Source organism: Ranitomeya variabilis, chromosome 1 (assembly GCF_051348905.1).
Source record: "Ranitomeya variabilis isolate aRanVar5 chromosome 1, aRanVar5.hap1, whole genome shotgun sequence".
NCBI classification, from domain to species: Eukaryota; Metazoa; Chordata; class Amphibia; order Anura; family Dendrobatidae; genus Ranitomeya; species Ranitomeya variabilis.
The window spans coordinates 250,872,760-250,895,644 of record NC_135232.1 but is presented as its reverse complement, the minus strand read 5'-3'; the positions used below and the strand labels follow the sequence as shown (position 1 = coordinate 250,895,644).

Below are 22,885 nucleotides of genomic sequence, written 5' to 3'. Positions count from 1 at the left end.
AAGTTCTGATTTTAAGCTTAGAAGTCAGATCTTTCTGAAAAATGAAGACAGGGCTGAGAGCTGACCCTTGAGAGAGTTAAGAGCCAAACCAGACTCAAGACCTGAGTGCAGCTATTCAAGGAGAGATGGTTAGAGAAAAAACCATAGAGGTGACGTTGTGAGATTTGCACCAACAGAGGAAGGCCTTCCAGATAAGATGGTACAGTAGATACAAAACAAGGATGGTTTCTTTGCCTTGAACAAGGTATGCACAACCTGATTAGAAAAACATTAAGATTTTCAAAACTGTGGCCTCAACAGCCATGCCATTATACTGATTGACCGGGAATATGGGTGGTAGAGGCTCCCCTTGGAAAGTAGATCTGGCAAAGCTGAAATCTTCCATTTAACGGTTGAAAGGAAAATGACCATTTCCACATACTGTGATCTTCTGGGACAGTCCAAGACCAAGAGGATGACGACTTATTTCTAACCTGACCTTCTTGAGCAATTTGGGTAGCAAAGGTTAAGAAGGGAAGAGATAACCGAGTAAAATTTGGAACCATGGAATTGCCAGAGAGTTGGTGGCTACCATTAAGGGGTTGTGAGTAGTGAGCGTGCACGGACGCTGAACGTGGACTTCTCCAGGAAGTCCGTATTACTGTTCGGGTTAGGCAGCCCAAACATAAGCTGTTTCCCACACTGTCTTCTGTGTGACAGCACGAGAAACACTGGCAGCTCTGATAGGTGGCAAGTTCGTTAACACAGGCCAGAGCGCCATAGTTCCCACAATGTCAGTTGACAGCATTTGAACTAGCAGCTCTGACTAGTGGTAAAAAAAAAAAAAAGATGCCACCGGTCACAGGCGTCGGGCTGATGGGAGTACTACTCATCATTCTATATTCTGCTTTCACTATCAGAGCAGGTGAGGCTGATGGAAGTATTCATCATCTGGCGCCTGTGCAACCAATAAATAAAAGAAAATGCTGTGGGTTCCTCTTTATTTTTGATAACCAAAGCAATTAGAGCAGAGAGCTGCGGGCTGCAACCCCCAGCTGTTTTATATTGGCTGATTATCAAAAATAGAGGAGTCCCCATGACACATTTTTTCATTATTGTAATAAACAATTTAACCCCTCCCCCCAGCCTGTTTTTACATTCATGATCAGGCCAAATTTTACAATTCTGACCAGTGTTACTTTATGTAATAATAACTCTGGAATGCTTCAACGGATCCCACTGATTCTGAGACTGTTTTTGCTATGTAGTCTGAAGACAGCATGCTGTAGGGGTCAACACCTATGAATATAATACTGTTTGCAGGGAAAGCGTTTGAAGAGATAAAGCCAGTAATGAAGTAAGGCTTGCAAGGGAGACCAAAAGCAGTAAAAAAAGGATCTTGGGGGTATGTCAAAAGCAAAGAAATGTCAAAGATGCTATCAAAGATGATATAGGATTTTTACAGAATGAAAAGGGTGAAGATGTTGAGATGGCCGAACTTTTATACTCCTATTTTTGCATCTGTGTTCTCTAAGGCTAGGTTCACATTGCATTTAGTACAATCCGTTTAACGGATCCGTTAAACGGATGTACTGAAATGAGCCAAATTTGGTGTAAATTTGGCTTCGCGCTAACACACGTGACGTTATGTTATTTTGATGTCCGTTCGTGAAGCATCCGTTTGTCTACCTTCGGGCACTGTCAATAAAGTTGTTCTCTTTTTTTTCTCTCTTTTGTTAGTGTCAGGTATGTGTGGATAAACATTCTCCATTTTGAAAGCATTGAGTGAACTTCTGCTGCAAGCAGATGTTTGTGTCTGAGCTTGTTAGATTTCGCTTGATGCAGTTGCGACTTCGGCAGAGAAGGCGTATTTCCCAAAGGAGATATTGGATCCATGAAGTGAATTTTTTACGTAATACATATGGTGCCTTTCACACCCTTGTATGCTCAGCTTCGGGATAGTCCCTTTAAATTTCAACGTTATCTGCAGATGTCTATCGAAACCTTTGATATTCTGCTCTCACATGTGAAGGATGAGATACACTCTGTTGCTGGTGTTTTCAGAGTGTGTTTGCTCCAAAATGGCTGAAATCATATTTCCTGTCACATGACCACATGGAAAAGCCTCATTATAATGTAATCCAACGCATGGTTTCATTTGGACATTTTGCTTGTTTTGTGTCTGGCTATGTTTGCAATACAATTCAATGGCAGAATTAACGCTTCCGTTACACGTGCGTTAGCTTGACCGGACCCGAAAACGCTGCAGGCCGCGTTCGAAGGTAGGCGTCACAAAAAAACGTAATGTTGCAAACGCATGACAATTTTGACATGCGTTACGATGCGTCATACTAATGCAAGTCTATGTGTGCGTTACAATGTCCGTTACATTGTGTTTTGCATACTTATTAACGGGTCCGTCAGACGGACTGCCCTAGCGCAATGTGAACCTAGCCTTAGTTAGAGCATCTAAGAAAGCAATTGTAGCATCAACTGATGTTCATGGTGCTATCGAAGGAATACAATAATCCACACTATCTATAAACAGAGAGATGGTGATGGAACACTTAGCCAATTTAAATGAATTTAAATCTCCTTCTCCAGATGAATGACTTCCTAGGGTACGGAAAGACAGAGGAAATTGCAGAACCAGGTGTCTCGGAACAGTAGAACAATGTAACACAACTACAGAGTCTGCTAAATCTTTCTGAAGGTCTTTTGCAGTCAAGCAGGGGTTCTGATTTGCCTTTCTAGCAATCCTACAAGCAGCTCTCACTGAGTTTTGTTTGGTCATCCAGACCTCAGCTTGACCTCCACTATTCCTGTTAACTGTCATTTCTTAATTACATTTCAAACTGAGAAAAGTGCAGCTTGAAACCGCTTTGCCATCTTCTTATACCCTTCTCCTGCTTTGTGGGCCTCCACCATTTTCATTTTTCAGAGTGCTAGCCAGCTGCTTAGAAGAACTCATGGCTGCTGTTTTTGGCATAAGATTAGATGAGGCTGGGTTTTTATAAAGCTGGGAAATTTGCGTCATCTGGCCTTTCCTAACGATGATGGTGAAGCAGCCATAACCCTAACAGGCTACCGTAATTAAGGCCTAAAACCTTGGTTAAAGTTATCTGAGCACAAATCTCCAAGGATGCCCAAACTTTTGCATTGGCTCATTTCCCTTTTTGTAATTTTAAAAATGACTATACAGTATATTTTTATTTGCCTAAAATACAAAGGAAATGGGTCTTTAATTTTAGGCTTTTTAGACATTTAATCTTCAACTTGCTTAATTGTTCACAATAACAGTAATTCTGACCAGACTTTCATGCCACTGTACAGAGCCTGGTGTGGGCGGATACATCATTGGATTCAGTAATATATTACGCTGTTCTCAGATGAGGTAGCAAAAATCTGATGACAGATTTCCTTTAAAAAGAATCCGTCTCCAGGTTACCTGCAAATATGAGGTTAACAGAGTATATAGAGCGGTGGCTATAACCGCGCCCCTGGTCCTCACTGACAGCTGGCCTTAATGCAAAGTTAGTGCCAAGCGTGCAATTACAGTCACTGCTGTGTATACGCAGAGCGGTGACTAAACTCGCGCCAGCACTGACTCCATGACTGAAACCAGAACGCAGGCAGTGAAGTTCATTTTCTCCCTGCAGTGTCCAGGTAAGTGCAGGCGCCGAGCAAGTTGTTAACGCTATTAATCTGCAGATTAATCCCATATCTGCAGGTTAATAGCTCTTTTTCCTGGCGACAGGTTCCCTTTAATGAATTAGGTGCATCTTACTTCAGCGGTCCCATTCAATTAGACTGGCATGAACAACACTAGTCTTAATGAATCAGGGCCATTGTTCTCTTTAGCACCAGTGTCCAGTATAAAATGAGATGTGCTGCCAATAACATGATATACATGACAGAACAAATTAGTGTTTATTCTAGGCTACTTTCACACTAGCCATGTGTGACGCCATGCGTCGGCCCGACGGACGTTGTGAAATAAATGCACAACGGGGGCAGCGGATGCAGTTTTTCAACGCATCCGCTGCCCCACTGTAATGTCCGGGGAGGAGGGGGGCGGAGTTTCGGCTGCGCATGCGCAGTCGAAAATGGCGGACGCGATGCACAAAAAAAGTTACATGGAACTTTTTTTGTGCCGACGGTCCGCCAAAACGTCGCAATTTGTCGCTAATCCAAGTCTATGGAGAAAAAAACGCATCCTGCGGGCAACTTTGCAGGATACAGTTTTTTTCTCCAAAACGACGCATTGCAACGTACGTCACACGACGCTAGTGTGAAAGTAGCCTAAGCCTATCGTTCTTTGTCTGTGATCTACATTGCTTTAGTCATTTCTATACCCATTGTAATTGTGATCCTTCACAATCACGAAGACATCAGTTCAGGACCTTTATCAACCAGGACAATTGTACTGTAGATGTCATGGTACAAGCAGCAGGACAACCTGCTAAGTTAAGATAATACATATGTATATAAATAGAAGAAAAAGTGCGGCACTCTGGAACGGCAGGTAATTTGAGGGGTGCGGGGAGAAGGTGGACGACGGCCGTTTCGCGCACCCATTGAATCGCTCAGTGAGCGAAACGGCCGTCGTCCACCTTCTCCCCACACCCCTCAAATTACCTGCCGTTTCCATGAACTGAATTTGTTTAAACCTTTTACGGAGCAATAAAGACTACGATATCAATGCAAAAGGGTGAGTGCCGCACTTTTTCTTTTATTTCCATTTATTTACTCATGCTGAGCACCTATTACCCGATATTTTGCATAACTGCATGTTGGTCTAACTTACGGATCCACCATACAAATAGTGCATATGACCCTGGTGCCCGTTTTTATTTTTATTTTCTTGCTGTTGGAGAGAAATATATATATATATATATATATATATATATATATATATATATATATATATATATATATATATATATATATATACACATATACATATACACACACACACACACACATATACACACTTTACAGTGGCTAAGCAATAGGCCATCTTAATTGAATGCTATTTATGCTATTTAAAAAGTTGCTTAGGGTAATTAACTTTTACGACGCATATGAACAAACAAAAATCAGTCAAAGATTCACAACCAATAAATAATCAGGTTTCTAGTTTGTATTTGCTTTAGCCAACTTTAAAATTGCAGTTATAAAGAAAATGCACACAAAGTCCCAACAACTACTCAAAATGGCCTTCTCAAAGAGGAAAAGGACTTGAGCACTAGTACCACCTTTTTGAGGTAGCAATCCTAAAATTAAACATCAATCCGTGAACGAGCCTTGCTACATAAGCTGAAATGAACAATCCATTTGCAAACAAGTGTTTTGGTGCATTTTCCACTAGTCAGTGCAATGCAGTCTTTGGTAAGGCTTGTTAAAAGGTTGATAATGACTTTTAGGACAGCTACTTACAATTGGTGGCACTGGAGTACAAGACCTCCTCTATTGAGAAGTTATTCACATATTTAAATTCCCACAGGAACATTGCATGTCCTATAAGTCTCCCTATGCCATCATGGCACTCTCCACAAGAAAAAACATAATCCCTTAGGCCGGGGTCACACTTGCGAGTGTGATGCGAGAAACTTGAGCGAGTCTCTCGCATCAATACCCGGGACCGGAGTGTGCGGCTGCACAGAAATACAAAATACATGCAGAAGCAGACTCCGGTCCCGAATGCCGGCGGCAGTGCCGGGTATTGATACACGAGTTTCTAGCATTACATTCGCAAGTGTGACCCCTGCCTTAGAGTCATCACGGCTTTGTTCCAACACTTACTTGGAAGCCTAGCCTGAGAACTGAGCACCAGCCTTGGAGATAGAACACTCTGCTGAACTGTATGCTGGGACGTCTGCGAATGGGCGAGTTGCCTTGCTGCAAATGTTGCTGGTGCCTGCGGCCTAGGAGCTCCCAATGTGACATGAGTAGTCTGACCCTGAGTGGTAATTGCTGAGAATGATATTAATAGTTAAATGAGGCGTAGTCTGAATAAATTACAACGAAATATTGCAACTTAGGACGTAAAGAGGTAAGCATTATTGTAACAAGTAACAAAGGACACATTTAGCATTAACTTACAGAACAAAAAGTACATTATTTATTTTTATTTTTTTTTAAAGCTTAATACCCTTTTATCTGCGGCATCAATCATCTCTACCATAGTCATAGCATCATCATCATCATCAGACAACAGCATGAAACTATCATTGTACAATGCAAGTAAGAACTTCAGGGTGGTAGTCATCTTGATGTCAGCTATGTGGTCAACAGAACAGTAATACTGTCTGTACACTTTCCAAAAAGTTCCATTTTTGTTTCATACCATCAAATAATAATACTTAAAGAAACAACTGTATACCATCAATAAACATACAGTAAGTAATCACCAATGTGAAGGATGAGGAAGTTACATTTTCTAATGTTATGGTTAATGGTTATGGCAAATTTAATTTTTGTATTAAGAGTATCTACATTTTTTTCATATTTCTCTTCATTGGGGGCCATAGGAAACCATGGCTGTATGTTGCTGCCACTGGGAGGCTGACACATTGCAAAAAAAAGTTAACACCTTCCCAGCAGTATAAACCCACCAACTGGCAGGAAGCTCATCAGATTTAGCTTCGTGTCAGTAGGAGGTGGACACAGGGCTGCTCTCAGCCCTGTTTCTACCTTTAGGTTTTGTTGTTTTTTTTTTATTAATGATATCTTTTACAGAGACAGCTCGTAATTCTGGGCGACAAGAGTGTAATTGTGTCACTCTGTTCTCCCCCCTAGAGACCGGGAGCACAGTGAGGGATTGTGTCAATACTGTATCCTTTTGTATCTACCAGGCAGCACCCTATCACCCCTAACACATCAAGAGTGTTTGGGGCATCTGAACAAAGATGTGGACTGGTCCTTACCACTACACCCTAGGCCGCTCGCTACAGAGCCAGATGTGCAGGGTGGGAAGATGGTATCCATACCTTATAGCTGCCCGACAGCCAAGGGACCGGTACCCTCCAGCCGACCCGTCCCACCGGGACGTCTGATGACAGTCTTCCTTATCGTGCTGCGAAGATGGATTCCGGGGCGTTCAGGACAAGTATCTTCACATAAGTCCTTGAAAAATTGGAGGGGGCTCCCCGTAAACACAATAGTGATATGGTGTTTTTTATGTAAAATCATGACGCAGTTATAGCCCCAACCACGGCCCCTCGCCATCCTGCCTCTCCCGGCGACCGGTTTTCTAACTTTAGTCCCTGGCTTGTTAAGGGGCCTGCTCCCGGAGTCGGTACTCGCCCTTGCCATTTAGACTACCAGATGTACAGGCTGTCTCGTGCTCCCGCCCACCGCCCTCATCCCCCACAATGTGACTCGATCCCCAGAAGCGCGGGAACTCGCCGCACCCTTTTTTTTTTTTTTCCTAACGCTGACTCCTCAGCGACATCTTTTTTTCCCCCCGAGTATCATGAAGAGACATCCACCTGCTGTACTGCAGTGTTTGGGCCAGACGCTCTGCCTAGATGTTTCACATTCATTCCCTCCAGGAGAGCACCTAACTCCCCCTCCCAATCGTCTAGAGCTTGGGATCAGCAGCTTAAAGCACCTGTGCCTCTAATGTTAAAAAAAAAAAAAGTTCATGACTCCAGGACACACTTATTTTAGACAGACATGGTTGCTCTTTGTCTATGTATACAATATCTTATAGTCCTTCCCAATGTAGCTCCTGTACATTTCTTCCTCCGGTGGCTCTCTTTTAATTCTCTATTTCAGTCAGGTATCCAGACTTCGAACGCAGCAAAGGAGTGTTTTTTTCCTATGGCCACCGGCTTTTCCATCCATGGGGAATTAGGCTTTAGGTGCTATAGGTATAGCAGCACTAGTGTTCAGTCCCCTACCCAGTGAGTCTAATGTACCTTTTACCACGTACCTCATGGTCGATCACAGCTGCAATCCACATTTTCTGACCACTATCTAGTGTATCAGATGCACCATTTACCATGTACCTTCTGGTCGATTGCAGCAGCCATACTAGTGTTCTGGCCACCATTCGGTGAGTCAGATGCACCATCTACCACGAACCCCATGGTCGATTGCAGCAGTGGTCCATATCTCATGCCCACTATCCAGTGAGTCAGACGTACCATTTACCATGTATCTCATAGTCAATGACAGTAGTGGTCCACGTTTCCTGCCCACCTCCAGTTACTCAGATGCACCACCTGTCACGTTCCTCATGGTCGTTTGCAGCATTGATCCAAGTTTCCTGCCTACTATCCATTGAGTCGGATGCACCATCTACCACATGGCCGATCGCAACAGCAAATGTAAGTGTCAGTCACAGGTCATGTTCCTGTGGCTTTGTGGGTTAAAGCGCCTATCTGTTGACTATGAGATCATGAGTTCAAATCTCAGGAGAGAAATATTTAACCATCTGTCATATGACCGCTTGCAGCAGTGGTCCAAATGCTCTGCCTGCTATCCAGAGAGTCAGATCACTATCTACCACGTAACCCAAACTTGATTACGGTTACGACCCAAAGGCTTTGTCCTCCATCCGCTTAATACGATTTACCAAGAATTATCCAACAAGTCAGGACCTCCATCTACAGTGAACCACATTGCTATCTGCAATGCGGTTCAGCTGCACTACCCACTATCCAGTAGTTAGACCCAACATGATTAATAGCAGCAGCGTTTCCAATGCTCTGTCCACTATCCAGTGAGTCAGGTCCTACTTTTACAATGATCCCTATGGCTGATCGCTGCAGTGTCCAAGGGGTCTAGCGAGATCTCCTTATCTCAGTTTTTTGTCTCCGTACTTACTCATTCTTAAATAGATTGGATAGCACTTTGTTCTTTTCAAGCTACAGCCAAGAGCAGGAGAGCCTCTTCAGCCTTGGATCCGATGTCTGAACATAATGTAAACGAGTTGTCTCCTCCCACAAATATTGTATCCTTTCTCAGCACTTAGAATTGTAATCCTGTGCACACCCTCAAACAGTCTGACTCCAAACTCCACTATGGTGAAGACCAAAGAGCTGTCAAAGGACACCAGAAACAAAATTGTAGCCCTGCACCAGGCTGGGAAGACTGAATCTGCAATAGCCAACCAGCTTGGAGTGAAGAAATCAACAGTGGGAGCAATAATTAGAAAATGGAAGACATTCAAGACCACTGATAATCTCCCTCGATCTGGGGCTCCACGCAAAATCCCACCCCGTGGGGTCAGAATGATCACAAGAACGGTGAGCAAAAATCCCAGAACCACGCGGGGGGACCTAGTGAATGAACTGCAGAGAGCTGGGACCAATGTAACAAGGCCTACCATAAGTAACACACTACGCCACCATGGACTCAGATCCTGCAGTGCCAGACGTGTCCCACTGCTTAAGCCAGTACATGTCCGGGCCCGTCTGAAGTTTGCTAGAGAGCATTTGGATGATCCAGAGGAGTTTTGGGAGAATGTCCTATGGTCTGATGAAACCAAACTGGAACTGTTTGGTAGAAACACAACTTGTCGTGTTTGGAGGAAAAAGAATACTGAGTTGCATCCATCAAACACCATACCTACTGTAAAGCATGGTGGTGGAAACATCATGCTTTGGGGCTGTTTCTCTGCAAAGGGGCCAGGACGACTGATCCGGGTACATGAAAGAATGAATGGGGCCATGTATCGTGAGATTTTGAGTGCAAACCTCCTTCCATCAGCAAGGGCATTGAAGATGAAACGTGGCTGGGTCTTTCAACATGACAATGATCCAAAGCACACCGCCAGGGCAACGAAGGAGTGGCTTCGTAAGAAGCATTTCAAGGTCCTGGAGTGGCCTAGCCAGTCTCCAGATCTCAACCCTATAGAAAACCTTGGGAGGGAGTTGAAAGTCCGTGTTGCCAAGCGAAAAGCCAAAAACATCACTGCTCTAGAGGAGATCTGCATGGAGGAATGGGCCAACATACCAACAACAGTGTGTGGCAACCTTGTGAAGACTTACAGAAAACGTTTGACCTCTGTCATTGCCAACAAAGGATATATTACAAAGTATTGAGATGAAATTTTGTTTCTGACCAAATACTTATTTTCCACCATAATATGCAAATAAAATGATAAAAAACAGACAATGTGATTTTCTGGATTTTTTTTTCTCAGTTTGTCTCCCATAGTTGAGGTCTACCTATGATGTAAATTACAGACGCCTCTCATCTTTTTAAGTGGTGGAACTTGCACTATTGCTGAATGACTAAATACTTTTTTGCCCCACTGTATGTTCTTTTTATAGCTCGTTATTGCATTTTAATGCAATATCGCAGCGACCAAAAAAAACCCAGTAATTCTGGAATTTGGAATTTTTTCTCGCTACGCCGTTTAGCGATCAGGTTATTTTTTTTACTGTTACCATGCTTCAATAGCCTCCATGGGAGGCTAGAAGCTGGCATAGCCTGATCGGCTCTGCTACAAAGGTGCGATGCTCAGATCGTAGTAGATGTAGTAGAATTACAGCATTGCTATGAGTGCCGACCACAGGGTGGCGCTCACAGCAATCTGGCATCAACCACCATAGAAGTCTTTAGTACTGATGAGCGGGTTTTCCCGAGCACACTTGGGTGGTCCCCGAGTATTTGTTAGTGCTCGGAGATTTAGTTTTCATTGCCACAGCTGCATGATTTACGGATGCTAGATAGGCTGAATACATGTGAGGAATGCCGGTTTGTTAGGGAATTCCCACATGTATTCAGGCTGTCCAGCAGCCGTAAATCTTGCAGCTGAGGCGACGAAAACTAAATCTCTGAGCACTAAAATACTCGGAGATCACCCGAGCGCGATCGGGAAAACCCGAGCAACGAGTATACTAGCTCATTACTAGTCTTCAGGAGACCTCTGGTTGTTATGCCAATGCACCGATGACCCCCAATCACGCGACGGGGGTCACCGATGCGCGCATTTTTGGCCGGAATCGCTCTTTAAATGCTGCTACCCGCGTTTGACAGCGGCATTTAACTAGTTAATAGCGGTGGGTGGATTGAGATTTCACCCGCCGCTGTTGCAGGCACATGTCAGCTATACAAAACAGCTGACATGTCCCGGCTTTGATGCGGGCTCACCGCCGAAGCCCCCATCAAAGCAGGGGTTCTGCCATCGGACGTACTATTCAGTCCGAGGGCAGAAAGGGGTTAAAAGGAAGAACCTGAAGCCAAACAGTATCGCAGATTCGGTTTGGATCTCAGCACTGCACATCCCAAGAGTGGAGATCCGGGCCACCGATTTTCTCAGCCAAGAGGGCCAGCCGCCGGGGAGCGGTCCCTGAACTAATCTCCCACGACATGTGGCTCCTTTGAGGGATCCCAAATATCAACCTGATAGAGTCACAAGATTCATCACGTGTTCTCCAGATCACATCATGCTAGCAATCTGTAGCTTTGGTAATTCCTTGGCCTCATCAGTGCTCCCTCCCGTACCTGTTCCCTCCCTTGCCACTGATGTCTAGTGTGGTCAAGAGGATCAAGACAGAGGGAGTGCCCATCATTTTCATCTCCCCAGAAGGGTACGCAGATGGAATCAACTTCCTCACGGGCACTCCGTAGAAACTCCAGGATCTTACAGATCTTCTCTCGCAGGGTTGTCTGTCCTACCAGAATGCTCAGTCGCTCTATTTAATGGCATGACTAAGATCGTCTTTCTGAAATCAGACGTTTTCTCCAATCAGGTTATCCAGACCACGTTCAGAGCTATGAAGCCTTCCTTTTCTCGCATTTCGTACCGTTAGTGGAAAGTCTTTTTCCACTGGTGTGTAACTAATCAGACCTCACCTTTTCATCTGTTTTTCATTTTACCCTTCCTACATTTGGGCCTCAAATCTGGTCTATCCTTTAGTTTTCTCAAGAGGCAGGTGTCTGCTTTTTCCATCTCTTTTCGAAAGATTATAGCTTCTCGCCTGCAGATTAAGACATTTCTGCAGGGAGTTGGGCACTCTGTCCCCCCCCCCTGCCAGTCTCCGGTCACACTTTGGGATCTTAATTTAGTGCCTGATGTTCTTCAAGGATCAACATTCAAACCTCTATGAGAAATCTTTCACTCCTTTCGTGAAAGTGTTCCTTCCTGGTTGCCATTTGTCTACCAGATGAGTTTCCAAACTCACAGATCTCTGGTCGTTCCCCCTTATCTAGGGTGTCACCAGGACAAGGTAGTATTAACGTCCGATACCATCCAGTCTCCCTAAGGTGGTTGCTTGCATTTCACCCAAATGAGGATACTTTTTTCTTCCTTTTTGTCCATTTTTGTCCCCTTTCATCAAGGGTGGTCTTTAAACAAACTGGACCTGGTAGAGTCCTCCGTATCTACCTTCCCAGGACAGCACCAATCAGATGCGCAAATTCAGTGTTCTTAATCCCAGAATGTACTCGTAAGGGTCTTGGCTGTTTCCAAGTCTATCGAAGCCTGCTGGGTTCGCTCTGCCATTCTGAGGCCTACTGACTAATGGACAGAACGCATCCATTTAAGGTCACCACGCACTCCACTTTCTCAGTGTGGGGCCTCCTCTGTCATGCACCAAGCGTTGGCCTCATAGATTTGTTAGACTGCTATATGGTCTTCCTCTCATACCTTTGCCAAGTTCTACAAGGTTCACATGTAAGCACTGCAGAGTCTTACACGAATTTATGTAGAAAGATCCTGCAAGCAGCAGTGATCCGAGCTCTGATTTGACAGTACTACTTATACCCACCCTTGTGAATGCTTTTGGAAGTCCCATCATTTCCTGTGTCCCCCAATGAAGTGATAGAGAAATGAAGATTTTGGGTACCTACCGTAAAATCTCTTTCTCAGAGCCTTCACTAGGGGACACAGCACCCACCCTTGTTTATTGTGGTTATGTTATGATAATTGTACCCCTGTTGCTTCTCCTACTGTTTTCTCACTAGCTGATTAGCTTCCTGAGAGTTGGTGGGTATATACTGCTGGGGAGGAGCAAATTTTATTTTGCATAGTGCCAACTTCCTAGTGGCAGCAGCATACACCCATGGTTTCCTGTATCCCCAATGAAGGCTCCGAGAAAGATTTTAAGGTAGGTACCCAAAATCTTCAGAACAATATGGGGCCTAAAAAATGAAGATCAACAGGGATGCAAGAGTTGAGACCCCCATTGACCATTCAAAAGACCACTTAAATATACATAGAATTTAAAGTGAACCTGTCACCAGAAATTGTCAGGTTGGCGCTGTTACACTGATTACAATTAAACGTTGGTTGATTAAATCTGTCTTGTGGTTATTGTTTAATCTGTATTTGCAGTTTTCAGTTAATGAGATTCTCGTGCTCAGGGACGGCCTGTGGGGGTCGTTTTTTGGTGCAGAAGGATTCAGTAGAGAGCATTTGCTTTCTAACCTAAGCTTTCTATTGAATTTGTACTGTGATCTGTGTGAGCACTCAAGACAGGAGCGGTGTGCTCCTGTCTGCTGAGCACTTAATGGAGTGTCTACTGCATGATCAGTGAGTCTCAGGACCAAGGCTTCCATCCTTTTGCAGGCAATTTAAGAGTCTGCTAAATATAAAAAGTGAACCAGAAAAGGAGATTTTTGTGTACTCACCGTAAAATCTCTTTCTCTTAGCCTCTAATTGGGGACACAGGACCATGGGTGATATGCTGCTGTCCACTAGGAGGCGACATTATGCATAATCTGAAAAAGATTAACTGTGGCTCCTCCTCTGCAGTATACACCCCTGGACGGCGTCAGCCTTCTCCAGTTTTGTGCAAAAGCATTAGGAGGAACGTAACATGAATAACATAACCATGCCTATAAGAAGGCAACTATGTACGAGCTCAAGAAAACAATATGAGAACTCAACATAAGAACGGCCCGGAAAGGGCAACAGGGTGGGAGCTATGTCCCCCAATTAGAGGCTAAGAGAAAGAGATTTTACGGTGAGTACACAAAAATCTCCTTTACTCTGTCGCCTCATTGGGTGACACAGGACCATGGGATGTCCTAAAGCAGTCCCTGGGTGGGAAGCAATTGACGAATATTGTGCAGACAGGCCCCTATAATTGGGGCACCGCCGCCTGCAGAACAAATCTACCCAGGCTCGTGTCCGCTGAGGACTGGGTATGAACCCTGAAGTGTTTAGTAAACGTGTGTAGGCTAATCCAAGTGGTCGCCTTACACACTTGTTGTGCCGAAGCCTGGTGCCGAATGGCCCAGGAGGCCCCTACCGCCCGTGTAGAGTGTGCCGTAATACCGGCTGGAAGAGAATTCTTAAGGGGGTAGGCCTCTTGTATGGTGGATGTGATCCACCTGGCAAGGGTAGCTTTGGAAGCTGGCAGACCCTTGCGGCCGCCTTCCGGAAGAAGGAAACGAGAATCAGACCTCCGGAAGGACGCAGTCCTAGACACATATATACGCAATGCCCTGACAAGGTCAAGCACATGCAGAGCCTTCTCCACTCTATGAAATGGGACCGGACAAAGGGAAGGCAGAGAAAGTTCCTCATTGAGGTGGAAATTGGACACAACCTTCGGAAAGAATGATGGGACCGTACGGAGAACTACCTTGTCCTGGTGAAAAGCCAGGAAGGTCCGTCTGCAGGAGAGTGCTGTCAGTTCAGACACCCTGCGTAGCGAGGTGACTGCCACCAGGAAAACCACCTTCTGGGATAGAAGGCGGAGCGGGACCTCCTTAAGGGGTTCGAAGGGTGGTTCCTGCAATGCTGTCAGGACCAGGTTGAGGTCCCACATTTCTAGTGGTCGTCTGTAGGGGGGAACCAATCGGGAAACCCCTTGAAGGAATGTCCTTACTTGCGGCTTGGTAGCAATGCGCCTTCGAAAGAGCACTGAGAGGCTTGACACCTGACTCTTAAGCGAGCCCAGGGACAGCTTGGCCTCCAGACCCAATTGGAGAAAACCAAGTAGTTTGGAAAGGGAATAAGGGAATGGGGTCTGGCCATGAGATTTGCACCAGGTAAAGAAAGCTTTCCAGGTACGGTAAAAGATCTTGGCAGAGGCTGGCTTCCGTGCCCTGATCATGGTCCCAATAACATCTGGCGGGAGCCCTGCTTGGGTTAGAACCCAGGTTTCAAGAGCCACGCAGTCAAATTGAGGGCCCCTGAGTTCTCATGGTAGAATGGGCCTTGTAATAGAAGATCCGGGCGGTCGGGGAGGCGCCAGGGGGCGACTGCTGTAAATTGTACGATGTCGGCGTACCATGTACGTCTGGGCCAGTCCGGTGCGATTTGGATGGTTGGAACTCCCTCTTGCTTGATCTTCCTCACCACTCTGGATAACAGGGGGAGAGGTGGAAAAATGTACAGAAGCTGGAACTGGGGGCAGTCCTGAACCAGAGCGTCTGCTCCAAGCGACTGCGGATCGTGTGTTCTGGCCATGAAGTTGGAGACCTTGGCATTGAAGTGGGATGCCATTAGGTCCACATCTGGGGTCCCCCAGCAATGGCAGATCTGGCGAAAAATTTCGGGATGGAGAGACCACTCTCCCGAGTCTATTCCTTGTCGGCTGAAGAAGTCTGCTTCCCAGTTGTCCACACCCGGAATGTGGACCGCCGAGAGAACCGACCTTGTGACCTCCGCCCAGTGGAGGATGTGTGACACTTCTCGCATCGCCTGGGCGCTGCGGGTCCCCCCTTGGTGGTTCACATATGCCACAGCCGTGGCATTGTTCGACTGTATTCAGATGTGAGAGGCTGCTAGTAAGTGATGGAAGGCCATCAATGCCAGGAGGATGGCATGAATTTCCAGGATGTTGATGGGCATGGTCGCTTCCACTGGGGACCACGTGCCCTGTGGTGTAGGTGCACCACACCCCAACCCGTCAGGCTCGCATCGGTGGTCAGAACCTTCCATTGACCTGTGAGAAAGGATTTCCCCTTTGCTAGAGAGGTTGGCTTGAGCCACCAGTGCAGGGACCTCCTGGTTGACAACGTTAGCTGGAACTCCCTGTCGAGAGAAAAGGGATTCCTGTCCCAGGACTTGAGAATGGCTAGTTGGAGGTCTGAGGTGAAACTGGGCAAATGGGACCGCTTCTATTGCTGCCCCCCCCTCCTGCCGAGGACTCTCATGGCAAACTGAAGAGATCGAGGGGGTTTGCGGAGGAGGGTGCGAACTCCTAGGCGGAGAGCCAGTGCCTTGTCCTTGGGAAGGAGCACTAGACCCCTGGAGGTATTGAATAGGATTCCCAGGAATGTCAGAGACTGACTCGGGGTTGGTGATGACTTTTGTAAGTTGACTAACCAGCCCATGCGACTCAGTGTCGATTGTGATTGAGACGCTGAGCACGCAGTCCTTGAAGGTTGGAGCCTTGATGAGTAGATCGTCCAAGTATGGAACGACTACTATGCCTCTGGAGTGCAGGACGTCCATGGTGGCTGCCATGACTTTGGTAAACACTCTGGGAGCCGTGGCGAGTCCGAACGAGAGAGCCACGAACTGGTAGTGGTCCTGGTCGATTGCGAACCTGAGAAATCTCTGATGGGCAGGTGCAATCGGTATATGTAGGTAAGCGTCTTGTATGTATACAGAGGCAAGATATTCTCCCTTCTCCATGGATGCAATGATGGACTCCATGCGGAAGTGGCAGACCCGTACATATTTGTTGAGTTGTTTTAGGTCCAGTATGGGCCGTACGCTGCCTCCTTTCTTGGGGACTATGAATAGATTGGAGTAGAACCCTCACAAGCGCTTGGCCGTGGGGACCGGTACTATGACTCCTGCTTGAAAAAGCGAGGAGACCGCTTGTTGGAAGGCATGAGCCTTAGCTGGTGGTTTTGGGGGGACAGAGAGGAAGAATCGGTCCGGTGGGTTGGAGGTGAACTCTATCTTGTATCCGGAAGACACTAGTTCCCTGACTGTAGAAGGGGAAGTGCGCCAAAATGTATATCTTTACATAGAGATGTGTTTAGTACATGTTTTGGGTATATCCCCAACAGAGACTGAAGACTGCAATAAGACTCCAAGAAAGAAGAAGGTGTACTCTGTGGATAGAGATGGGGGTTACGGTGAACGGCAGGGAAGAGCTGACGGCCGTGTGGATGATGTCTAGGTACCTAAGTGCAGTATTATGCTTCATTTCATCCTGAACGGTCACTAGTTATAAATGGGGTTGAGTAAGCAAATAAATCCCAGCACAAAACGTCCCTCATTGTCATTTCATTGTCATGTTCTCGACAACAGGGGGAATGTAGAAGGGGAAGTGCCCCAAAATATATATCTTTACATAGAGATGTGTTTAGTGCATGTTTTGGGTATATCCCCCACATGTATACCACATGGAGCATACCTCACAGCGGACTCCAGGTCGGGGTCCACTCAGGAGGCTGGAATAGCGTAGCAATCACAGTAAGCACCTTCTGCATAGCCGATACGGGCATATACATCTATGACATTTTGATTCGTATGTCATCTACAGCAGGTCTATGCATTAAGTAGCGATCTAAGTACCATTTATCGTATACTATTGTTAGCCTCCTACTGTCCATTACCATAGTACACGCACCCCTGAGCGCGGTCCACCTTATTCGCATTGCGATATTTTATTACCTACATTTCCTTCCCAGGATAGGCACAGATCCTGTGTGGTTCCAGCAGCTAGGGGTTTTCTATTCCACTGCCCACTCTCCCTGCCACCAACTCGTGTCCCCCCCCCCCCCTTGTGGCGAGCGCCATAGTGTGTGTAGTTCTTTCTGACTACAAATGTTAGCTAAATTGATGTGTGTGTATGAGGAATCCCTGTGTAATGCAGATTCCCCAAATTTCTACTGCCAGTGTTGTGTGACTAATGTGCGTGCAGAGAGTGTGTGCCTTACAGACACAACTGGCAGAGAACAATCAGTATAATGTGGACAGAGAAAAGCTGATTGCTAGCCTTGAATTACAACTGCTGAAAAAGAAAAATCATTGTGTTGATATGGAAGCCTAGCTGATTCAGTCTGGGGCTGAGATCAGAGCTGTGAAGGAAATTGCAGCAGCTAGTGATGCCATTATTAGTCAGTGCAGTGTGGAGCTGGATATCAGCTCCCAACTGATTACTAGTCTGAAAAATATCATCAATGATTTTTCACATGTGGTGCCGGCCTTCTCTTTGTCTCTGAAAACAAGGTCAGATCCCCGACCAATTGTGCCCTGTGCAGGGCAAAAAGGGGGGAGTGATGTAACAGGTGAGGGATCAAATATTTTATCAAATTTTGATCCAATAACGAATAGTAATGACAGATATGTGCTGACCAAATTACAAAGAAAGTGCAAACGTAACGTTGTTTAGAGTGCATCCTTAGAAATGGAAGAGTTTAAAAGTTCCAGACAGAAGAAGGTATGTTCTGTCCGGGCCCCTAAATCAGGCATGGCATGTGTTAGATGTTATGCCTGTGCAGGCTCCGGCCATATTGCCAGGTTCTGCAAATGGCCAGTGATGGAGAGGAAATATTATTCTGTGAAAGGTTTTAAGTGTGGTCACTTTGGACATACTGCAAGAAACTGTTAAAGGGAACCTGTCACCACGTTTTTGGAAGATGGGATAAAAATAGCGTTAAATAGGGGCAGAGGTGGGCGTTACATTAGTGTGTGTGTTATGCGTTTATTACCCACCTAAGTTGCCGAAATAACTTTGCAAAGTCTCCGTTTTCGCCTGTCAATCAGGCTGGTCAGGTCGCATGGGCGTTGTCTTCCCCCAGATTTGGCGTAGTTTTCCGTTGGTGGCGTAGTGGTGTGCGCATGCCCAAAGTCCGGAATCCTCTTCCAGGGGATTTAAAATAGCGCGGTGTTCGTTATTGCATTGGTGATCGGTGGGCGCGGCCATCTTCCTTTGGCCGCGCGTGCGCAGAAGCGGCGCTCTGCTGGCCGCGGCTTCAGTAAATGGCCGCCGCGATATCCATCTGCGCACGCGCGGCATCCCGCGGCCATTTTCCTGAAGCCGCGGCCAGCAGAGCGCCGCTTCTGCGCACGCGCGGCCAAAGGAAGATGGCCGCGCCCACCGATCACCAATGCAATAACGAACACCGCGCTATTTTAAATCCCCTGGAAGAGGATTCCGGACTTTGGGCATGCGCACACCACTACGCCACCAACGGAAAACTACGCCAAATCTGGGTGAAGACACCACGCCCATGTGACCTGACCAGCCTGATTGACAGGCGAAAACGGAGACTTTGCAAAGTTATTTCGGCAACTTAGGTGGGTAATAAACGCATAACACACACACTAATGTAACGCCCACCTCTGCCCCTATTTAACGCTATTTTTATCCCATCTTCCAAAAACGTGGTGACAGGTTCCCTTTAAGGTACCGTCTCACAGTGGCACTTTGGTCGCTACGACGGCACGATCCGTGACGTTCCAGCGATATCCATACGATCTCGCTGTGTCTGACGCGCTACTGCGATCAGGGACCCCGCTGAGAATCGTACGTCGTAGCAGATCGTTTGAAACTTTCTTTCGTCGCTGGATCACCCGCTGTCATCGCTGGATCGGTGTGTGTGACACCGATCCAGCGATGTGTTCGCTTGTAACCAGGGTAAATATCAGGTTACTAAGTGCAGGGCCGCGCTTAGTAACCCGATGTTTACCCTGGTTACCATTGTAAATGTAAAAAAAAAGAAAACACTACATACTCACATTCCGATGTCTGTCACGTCCCTCGCCGTCAGCTTCCCGCACTGACTGTGAGCGCCGGCCGTAAAGTAAAAGCAGAGCACAGCAGTGACATCACCGCTGTGCTGTGCTTTACGGCCGGCACTGACACAGTCAGTGCAGGAAGCTGACGGCGAGGGACGTGACAGACATCGGAATGTGAGTAAAAGAGCGGCCCTGCGCTTAGTAACCCGATGTTTACCCTGGTTACCCGGGGACTTCGGCATCATTGGTCGCTGGAGAGCTGTCTGTGTGACAGCTCTCCAGCGACCACACAACGACTTACCAACGATCACGGCCAGGTCGTATCGCTGGTCGTGATTGTTGGTAAATCGTTTAGTGTAACGGTACCCTTACTGCACAAGTAATTGTGAGGGGCCTAGCAATATTGTCAAGGAGCACAGGCATTATCACAGACATAATGGCATTTTCTCTCAGTCTGTGCCCTGCCATGTGCAGACTCCTCAAAATGGCCGATTACAACCAGGGAGGCTAGTGAGGCCTTGATGTAAACTCAGCTTATAAGAGTTTCACTCTGGCCTCTGGCCTGATTGTTTTGTTTAATTTCTTTTACTCTTCTTCTATTTGCTAAGTTTGCTCTTTTGTAAGTGAAATGTATTGTTAGACCAGTGTGGTTTAGGGTACTGTCACACTCTGCAACTTTCCAACAATCACGACCAGCGATACGACCTGGCCGTGATCGTTGGAAAGTCGTTGTGTGGTCGCTGGAGAGCTGTCACACAGACCGCTCTCCAGCGACCAACGATGCCGAAGGCCCCGGGTAACCAGGGTAAACATCGGGTTACTAAGCGCAGGGCCACGCTTAGTAACCCGATGTTTACCCTGGTTACCAGCGTAAAAGTAAAAAATAAAAAAAAAACGGTACATACTCACATTCCGGTGTCCTTCAGGTCCCTTGCCGTCTGCTTCCCGCTCTGACTGAGTGCCGCCGTAAAGTGAAAGCAGATCACAGCGGTGACGTCACCGCTGTGCTCTGTACTGCCTTACGGCCGGGAGTCAGTCAGAGCGGGAAGCAGACGGCAAGGGACCTGAAGGACACCGGAATGTGAGTATGTACGTTTTTTTTTTTTTACTTTTACGCTGGTAACCAGGGTAAACATCGGGTTACTAAGCGCAGCCCTGCGCTTAGTAACCCGATGTTTACCCTGGTTACAAGCGAATGCATCGCTGTCACACACAACGATCCAGCGATGACAGCGGGAGATCCAGCGACGAAATAAAGTTCCAAACGATCTGCTACGACGTACGATTCTCAGCAGGGTCCCTGATCGCTGCTGCGTGTCAGACACAGCGATATCGTATGGATATCGCTGGAACGTCACAGATCGTACCGTCGTAGCGATCAAAGTGCCACTGTGTGACAGTACCCTTAGTGTAACATTTAATTTTCCTAGGGTGTTAAGTAGCTGCGAGGGTTGTATGTTTCTCTTTTGAATTGTGGAAAACCGGTAGGGGTGTCTGTATAGAAAACAGAAGCAATTGACTAGGAAAAGAAAATTGCATTCATTTTGTGGGGTTCAGGAGAGTTGAGGCATTAGCTAATTACTGGGCAGTTCAAGAAAGGTAAACAGGGGGAGGTCACCCTGAAGTAAAAGTATAAAGAATGAGTGAGTTTGAGGGGACAGGGAAACATCAAATAAGGATGTTTATTAACTGCACTGGGAGATCTCCAAGAGCGTGTTGTTCCTTTTGTCCCATTTTAGGATGTAGAAGAGCACCTATCACTCCGGTGAAGAAGTAATGACCTTTGCCCAGATGCCCCTGAGAGACTCCAGAACACCCCTCTTACATTTGGTGCCAAGCTGAAACATCTCCTCTCAGATTTCAGCCATGAGGAGGAGACTGTAATAAAATCCAACGCCACTTCGTCCTGTCATTTTCCTCCTGGTCATTATTTTATATATATTGGACTGTTTATGATCTGCAGGAGGACCAAAAGACTGGACACCCAACTGCACGGAAGTCAGGCTGAGGACCATTAACTCAGCTGCTGAAGGGGGTTAAGGACATAAGAAAAATCCATTCCTTTACCCCGAAGCCAATATATATATATATTGTATATAATAATGATGTTAAATTCATTGTTGTGACTATGTAGTAATTCTATATGTCTGCATATAGACACTTTAGGTGTAAGTCCAGGACTACCTGTACATTGACATACTCAGTAAGTGTGTTCATGTGAAGTTGTTCATGCATTTACAGTCAGTAGATAACTCCAACTGTACATGGATCAATGATCTTCATGTGCCTTATGGATCAGTAGCAGCCATGCTATTTTAGCTTAAGTATCTATATGCATTATGGAATTGTGACATATGTGTTTTGTGTGAATGGGGAAAAAGAGTGAGGTTCTCTAGGGACAGGTCCCCACAGCTTCTAAGGTATTTGCCACTTTAACCCTAGCAATGGTGAAGTTCGTAAGGGATGGACTGAATGTCGGTTAGAAATAGATGGTGTAATTTTCCCGCAGTCCACTTAGGTATTGTGACATCACTCCCTACTTAAGAAATTCTGACCTGCCTAGTAAAGATCTGCGTATCTGTCCATGGAGGAACCTCATCAACAATCTTCAATCTAGATTACAGAAGAGCCTAATGGAAGTCGTGTCTGATGCATGTCTGATGAAAGTAGTTTCCAGTGCCCGAGTCCGTGAAAAAAAAAAAAAAAACTGTGACATCCAGCAGTCTCATCTTGCCAGACATACTCAAAATCCTGCTGAATCAAGCTATAGGAGAGTAACGTGAAGTCTGGCAGGGTGACGGGTGCACACAGGTTGTTGTTGTCTGACCTATGGACTGTGAGGGTGAAGATTGGGAGGGCTGATATTGCATGTGTGATCTGGGTAACCGGGCAGTTAATTGTGGTTTTTATATTATGGTATTGTGATATTACTGGATATTGTGGATTATTACTGTGTGATATTGTTATATTACTGCATACTGTAGTGATATTACTGTATTAAGAGTTGTAGTATCTGTATATTGTGTGTGTATATATATATATATTTATAGTCACCAGCTTGAGTATAAATATATATGTATGCTATAGACTGCAGACTTGTGTGTGTAATAAATATCCTTTACTGATACACGGTTTTGTCTCAGTTAGTGTATAGTTTAAGGAATAGATAACGTTGTTGTATTAAGTGGATATTAATTATTAATAGCCACGTTCGGGATAATAGTTAATATCGGACCTCAATAGAGGTGTAAGGTGGTTTCCCCCTTTTGGTACTATAAATGTAGCATTTTT

The 22,885-nt window shown here is 45.9% G+C and overlaps 1 protein-coding gene across 2 annotated transcripts in view; it reads right to left on the bottom strand.

The window, feature by feature from the left end:
- EP400 (E1A binding protein p400) overlaps positions 1-22,885 on the bottom strand; it is a 306,993-nt gene that overhangs the window by 133,129 nt on the left and 150,979 nt on the right. For both annotated transcript variants that reach the window (XM_077293325.1, XM_077293326.1), the window contains exon 21: positions 5,785-5,955. In XM_077293325.1, coding sequence (XP_077149440.1) covers positions 5,785-5,955 — 171 coding nt within the window. The remainder of the gene's footprint in view (positions 1-5,784; positions 5,956-22,885) is intronic.